At 41.6% G+C, this 7,221-nt stretch overlaps 1 protein-coding gene across 1 annotated transcript; it reads right to left on the bottom strand.

Moving 5' to 3' along the window:
- Nucleotides 1–677: 677 nt before the first annotated feature.
- Nucleotides 678–2,469, bottom strand: LOC128497738 (acrosin-like). The gene is made up of 5 exons (XM_053467900.1): nt 2,400–2,469; nt 1,887–2,085; nt 1,524–1,789; nt 1,223–1,368; nt 678–1,057 (listed from the first exon to the last, which is right to left on the bottom strand). The coding sequence occupies exons 1-5, from the start codon at nt 2,467–2,469 to the stop codon at nt 794–796; spliced, it is 945 nt and encodes a 314-aa protein (XP_053323875.1). The 3' UTR covers nt 678–793.
- Nucleotides 2,470–7,221: the final 4,752 nt, after the last annotated feature.

The raw sequence follows: 7,221 nt of genomic DNA, 5'->3' as shown, positions 1-7,221 counted from the left end.
GGACAGAGGGATCATCGTCTCTGCTTCTGATCACTGGCTGTGGCTTCAATCATAGCTGTTTTTCTGTTAAAAACTCATTGAAGTCAATAAGAGGACGGTTTAGATTCCAGACGAGTCGTTAGTTATTTTCTACTTTCTTCGTACGTCTCTCTTTACTTCTAGTAATGCTGCTAAAAAGTTTAATAATGTCAGGTTCTTGATCCTGTGGATTGTTAGTCTCCAGTTATTTTTCTTATCCACTAATATCATTTCAGTGCAAATGCTATTTAATAGATTTTGCCCATTAAAATAACATGAAATGGATCAGAAATCCAGCACAGACGGGGTTAATGTTTTAAATTACTTTTGTAGCTGAAAACAGCTGATTTTTAGGAATATAAAGCCCTTTATCACTCCCATCACTCCTGGGTTCCAATGGCCCTTTATCACTCCCATCACTCCTGGGTTCCAATGGCCCTTTATCACTCCCATTACTCCTGGGTTCCAATGGCCCTTTATCACTCCCATCACTCCTGGGTTCCAATGGCACGTTGTGTTCGTTGACCCGAGTTTAAGTTTAAAAGGCTGACTGATGGTTAGAAACCCTTTTGCAATTATGTTACAGCCAGAAATGTCCTCGGTGACCCCAAACTTTCGACGAACAAGAAAAGGACTCGTCTTATTGATGCATTTCTATTTATTGGTTTATTAATCTAGTCAATCAAGTCTACAAGTTGCTGACATGTAATAATTCTCTCCTGTAAGGAGACGGCTCCGATGTGATGGAATCTTCTATTTCTGGAGCTCTCGGGAATCACGGGGTTTTCATGCCAGCTTTGCTGATTTTCTCAGCTAACTTTGGCCAGATCTTCTTCATGGCCTTCATTTCCAGAGGTTTGGATGCAGGTTTCTGGTCCTTGAAGATTTTTCCAACGATCCACTCGAGGTAGAACTGAGTGGAGGTGTAAACTCCAGGTTTCTGCTTTCGGGCGCAGCCGGAGCCCCAGCTGGTTACGCCGACCGCCATGTAGAACTTGGCTTTTTGTCTTTTGCACATCAGAGGTCCTCCGCTGTCCCCCTGCGTGATTCCAAGTAAAGAAAGTGTTGCTTTATACAGACTGTCAGTAATGACCATTATCTCAGCTGTTCCTCGGCACCGTTTTACAAAACAAGCAGTGTCCAGGATGCTGAAAACATTAACAATGTATCATCACTGAGTAAAAAGGGCCACGAATCGGCTTACCTGGCAACTATCGATGCCTCCCTGTTCGTAACCCGCGCACAGATTGTAGCCTCGCACACGTCCGTTATACCAGGTCGGGCGGTTGCAGCGCTCCGTGGAGATCAGATTCACCGGAGCTTCCTGGAGAACGTCCGCCGATTCCTCCGCTGGAGAGAAAAATATTTATCAAATGTATCGCTGGCCTCAGAAAACCCAAAGACAGGACCCCCCTGCCCCATCCACCCCATGCTCCTTCCCCCACACTCACAATAGGGCCACTAGACATGTATATGTGAATATCTATAGCTAAAGTGGTGCTTACCTCCTTCTTTGACGACACCCCAGCCTGCGACGTAGCAGTCGTCCATTTTGCTTAGAATCGCTTGTTTGGCGGGGAGACAAGCCGGCTGAATATACTCATTAAACGCGATGGGTTTGTTTAATCTGAGTAAGGCGATGTCGTTGCTCTGGGATTTCGGGTTGTACTTCTCGTGTACAATCAGCTCCTTGATGGTTCTGATCTGAGTCTTTCCCCCGATGTTGGATAGTCGGTTGGCGCCAAACACGAGTCTCCAGGAATAATATTCACTGAATAAACCAAAGCACATTCTGTTAGCGATCCATTCGCTCCATTATTATATGACGGATAGTAAGGGGTCTCCCGTAAAACCATTAAGTTACTTACTTGCCGAGATCCTTAAAACAATGGGCGGCTGTCAGAACCCACAAAGGATTCAGGAGGACGCCTCCGCATAGATGATCATACTGCTTGTCGCTGAAGTCCTGGATACTAACTAACCAGGGCCAGGTACCGGGCTCCGCATCCTTCCCCCCGACCACGCGGGAGCCACGGAAATCCTCCGCCAGGGGTCTGTTTCCACAGACTGAAACACAAAGAAAAAGACATTTAAGAGACGGGAGCTTTCTGGTTTAAAGTAAAATAAGTAAAAAGGATGTATAAGTTATTGTAATGCATACATTATATACGTTAAAGAATAATGTAAGGGTTAAACTATGTGACAGTTATAGACAGGAATCTGTGGTACAAATGGGGGCAGTTGGGATAAACAGTTAATGATAACAGAATAAGGTTTTAAACTATAAAACATCCATAAATTGTAATGTTAATGGTAATGATCTCCGACGTTTTCCTTAACTCTTTTGATGCCAAATTGTCTGTAATAACAGATAAACTCACCTCCATATCCAGAGCTCGGAGATATAGTGAAAATAATCCAAATAATGAACCCGATGAGAAACAGCTTCATGCTCAGTCCTGGGCACGAAAACGCTGTTTACTTCTGCAGCAGAACGTACAGAATGTGTAAAGCTTTATGCGCTATGACAGCATCAAGGCAGCATCGCCTATGAGGTCACATCGAGGAAACTCAGCTGTTCTCAGACGTTAAGAATCAGTGCAAGAAAAATACATTATAAATAAAATTATTAAATAAAATTAAAAATAAATTATAAAACGAGGGATCATTTATGGAGAACAAACATGCTGACAAAGCCTGCAAAAAGGTTATTAAAATGACAAAATTTGAAATTGAGAAACTGGTTTCTATAGCGAATAAAACTAATGCTAATTTTTAAGCAATTTTTTAAGGTACACAGTGTGGGGCCAGGCAGGCAAGGGGCAGATGAAGTTTACTATCTACAAATGTTACACATTATTGGAAAAAATAATAACAATGCAGCATATGCTTAATTAGAATATGAACCCGTTACTAGGAGAGTTTTTATTAGATTTTATTAAATGTATTTTATATCATAATTATTTTTTATTTACAGGTAACGAGGACGGCCCCGGGTACCAAGTTTGAGTCTCATTGTGCAAATTTAGATATGAACGATGGGGAAAATGAAAACATCTGGAAAAACAACAGATTGGGCCCAAACGTTAGATCGATGATATTTTATGTATTTGGAATGGAGATTTAGACTTCCTTAATAATTTCACTTCTTATTAAAATCCCAATGAGTATATTTTAGTCTTCCCTCCTGTTATAGATGATCACACGGTAGGTAACAGTCGGTATTTTAAATAGAGATTATTTAGCCATGGATAAAATAAAAAATAGTGACGATAATTGTTTAAATATCAAGTTTATGACACAAAATATTTCTCAAGTTGTTATTATTAAAGAAGACCTTAACAATATATTGGCGTATATTATTACAAGATGAATTGTTGAAAAATATATTGCCGGATAGACCCCGGGTAATTTATAAGAGATTTGTGAATCTTAAACGTATTGGTAACAATGAAACAACAAGAATAACAAAAATGAAACAAATGATGTTTTCATTGTAGCAACTGTACAAAAATAAGTTACAAGATTCCCAAAAAGATTTAATTCCTAAAAACAGAATTCTTCTACTACGGTTACTGGTGAATCAGAATTTAAAAGGGGACGGGACAAGCGTTAGATATATAAGTGAGCTGACGTCATTTTAGCTTCAGTAGCGGCAGTTACAGACTGATGGGAGTTGGAGTGTGAGGCGGTGACAGTTAGCTTAGCAGAGGCTGAGATTGATGCTCGTTACTCATATAGAATACTGCATGTTAATGAATAGATTATTTTAGTGCAGAAAATGTGCTGTTGTGGGGGGGATTGGAGACGTTGTAGTGATTACTGTAGTGATTACAGGGACGGCAGCCAACATTTTTTTCTCTTCCTGAGTGGAGTTTAGTTGATTTACACAGTTGGCCATTTAAATCAAACCTGCCATTTGTGGACGCGTTCATTTTTATTATTATTTTTTCTCATATCATCTATTACCCTACATTGATAAATACATATTGGTGATAATAAATATTGGTGATGATGTAATATGTATTATTTATAATATTGGAGAAATTCAGTCCTTTTCCACGGACTGTCTGCACAAGCTCAGTGCCCTGCTACTACTACTCCTGCGACTTTCTGTCTCCTCGTACCTGTTCAAAATTGTTTACAAAGAGCCCTTCTGATTTGGGCCGCACCATCCAGGTCCTTTCTAAACTATTTTGGAAATGGCACAAGGAGACAGAAACGTGAAATGGTGAAACGCGAGCAACCAGAGGGAAAGCTACCGGAGAAGTAAGTGGGGACAGGAGTGGGGTATATGTATGGATGTGTAGTTATGTCTGTGAGCATGTATGTGCACGCTGGGTGAGATAGAGTGTGTGTTAGTGAGTATGAGTAAGTGTGTGTAATTTGTGTAAGTGTGTTTACATATGTTGTATGTTGGAAGGGGGGCAAAGAAGGCACAGACCAGTTGTTAACGTTGTTTCAGGGGAATTTTATGCACCAGGACCCGGTGGTTTCTAGTTATGCCCCTGGGTTGACCATGAGATCTTTCCTCCTGATGAAGCTGGAAATAGGTGAAACGCGTTGAGGATAACGAAGAACTTTTACTCATCACACTTTTGAAAGACTTTATTTTATTTATTATTTGTATTTATTGGCTGCTGCGCTTTGTATGATCATCATCTCGCACTTTAGAAGAACTGTGTGTGAGAATTCCTCCAGGAGCCCCCCGTATGAGGTGTATTTGCACATTATCTTTATGTACAATATATTCTGTAAGGGCAGCTACCCTTCATTGGTTGATGCCAGAGGAGGACCCTGCCGGTGACCAATAGAGTCACTTATATGGACCTTTAACTCCTGACGTACAAACTTGGCTTGAGGAGGTTTCAGCAGTTAAAGGTCTGTAGGAGCGGCTCTATTGGTCACTGACAGGGGCCTCCTCTGTTACCAACCAATGAAGGACAACTGCGGTTGTCAGAGGAGGCCCCTGCCGGCGACCAATATAGTCGTTCTTACGCTCTTTTAACTCCTGGCACTATCCTACCGATTCCTGCTCCCGTTAACCCCTGTGATGCTGCGTAGACAAGGTAGGCTGGAGCCAGTGACTTGTATGGAGGGGGAAAAGAACCAGGGACATGAGCTAGGAAATATTAACGAAGATTCTTTGTGTTGTGCTTCTTCATCTTTGTGTACGTCTACCGGCCATCATCTTAGGTTATTCTGTATTTGGTTTGAACAACGAAAAAGCACCATTCCTGTTTGTTTTAATGTTCTCCTGAATATGAATACACTAGTCTAACTATAACGTTTTAGAATTATGTGCGGGACCAATATAAAGAGTTCTGCAGTGACCTGTTCATTAACAGAAACCTACAAAGAACAAGACGTTGTCCTCTGAGGTGTGAAGAGGGAAGATTTCATACACAATAAAGTGAGGACCGTAAAGTTACGGAATTCACTGCCAAGGGCAGATACTAGTGTAAACAACAAAACAAAACCAATATTCCACGTGTAATAAAATAAAATGAACTATACTTCCCCACACTAAAAGCTGCTTCCAAAAACACTCTTCCTCAAAGTGTAAAACGAAATCCAACATCAAACAATGGAGCGCATATACATGGGGGAACAAAAACAAATAGCAATAGTGTAATAAGTAAAATAAACGATAATTTAATGGGGTGTAAGTTCCACTCACAAATGGGCTGGATACAAGGAGCTCATCAAACGGACTCTGATATGAAAGATCTTGCAGGCTGTAAAACCAAGAAGAACCGAAATGGTGCAGTATCCTCAGAACCACAACGAAAAATAGCGAATTGCACTTACAAAGTAGAAGTAGCACGTTCATAGATGCCATCGCGGATGCCTTCAGTGACGCAGCGGCAAATGAAGGCATCCGCGATGGCATCTATGAACGTATTCGACGTCATGACGTATTAGGACGCGACGACGATGCCGAGACGTGGTTCTCCACGCACGCAACGCAGTGACGTACCCGGAAGTATTTATATAATATGGACTACGGACTCTATTGACGGTTTTATTCGTTTTTATTTGATTTTATTATTTGTTTTAATTGTCTCCTGAAGAAGCCGACGTGCTATCGGCGAAACGCGTCGAGACACATGAGATTAATAAATTGAAGAATTTATGGCTGTTTACCGGATGACCTGTTTTATTTAGCGTTTGCACATTACTCTTTGAGTTGTGCTACTTCTACTTTGTAAGTGCAATTCGCAATTTTTCGTTGTGGTTCTGAGGATACTGCACCATTTCGGTTCTTCTTGGTTTTACAGCCTGCAAGATCTTTCATATCAGAGTCCGTTTGATGAGCTCCTTGTATCCAGCCCATTTGTGAGTGGAACTTACACCCCACTAAATTATCGTTTATTTTACTTATTACACTATTGCTATTTGTTTTTGTTCCCCCATGTATATGCGCTCCATTGTTTGATGTTGGAAGGGCAGATACTATCAGATACAACGGATGCCTTCAAAAAAGGGAAAAATCAGAACATACATAACTAGAAATGATAGAATAAACATTAATATTTTAGACTTTCTCGATCCGTGTAGAAATCTGACTGCCTTATGGAGTATGAAGGAAGATAAAATGTTGACCTTGATGGACTTGATAAAAAAAAAAAACCTGTGTAATATTAATAACCCAAAAATGAATTCACTGCTTCTCTAGATTATTTAATTTTGAATTAGAATATGAATTTGCTTTTGTTGTACACAGTGGGGTTGGCAGGGGGGGGCAGAGGGGGCCATGGCCCCCCCTACATCATGCTGTGCCCCCCGGTGTGCCCCCCCCAATTGAAACGCCGTCTTTTTTTTTTAATACATCCAGAGGGGAGAGTGAGAGGCGCCGAGCGGTTGCTGAGGAATAAGTACTCAGCAACCGTTCGGCGCCTCTCACTCTTCTCCGCGACCGCCAGGCCTCTGCCTTGTTCGTAGTGCCGGCATTTCAAGCCGAGCGCCAGTATATGTCGTCATATCCGGCGCCCAGCAGTGAAGCCGGCAGAACCAGGAAGACAGAGACCTCGCGATCTCACCGCTGGACAAGCCCAAGGTAAGTGAACGTCAAACGGGAGGGGGGGTAGAAAGTTAGGAGGGGGTTAGAGAGTCAGAAGAGGTAGATAGGAAGTGCGAAGGGGTAGATAGGGATAGATTGGGAGGGAGAGGGGATAGATTGGGAGGGAGAGGGGATAGATT

This window comes from Spea bombifrons, chromosome 5 (assembly GCF_027358695.1).
Source record: "Spea bombifrons isolate aSpeBom1 chromosome 5, aSpeBom1.2.pri, whole genome shotgun sequence".
NCBI classification, from domain to species: Eukaryota; Metazoa; Chordata; class Amphibia; order Anura; family Pelobatidae; genus Spea; species Spea bombifrons.
This window is presented reverse-complemented; position numbering and strand designations above follow the sequence as displayed.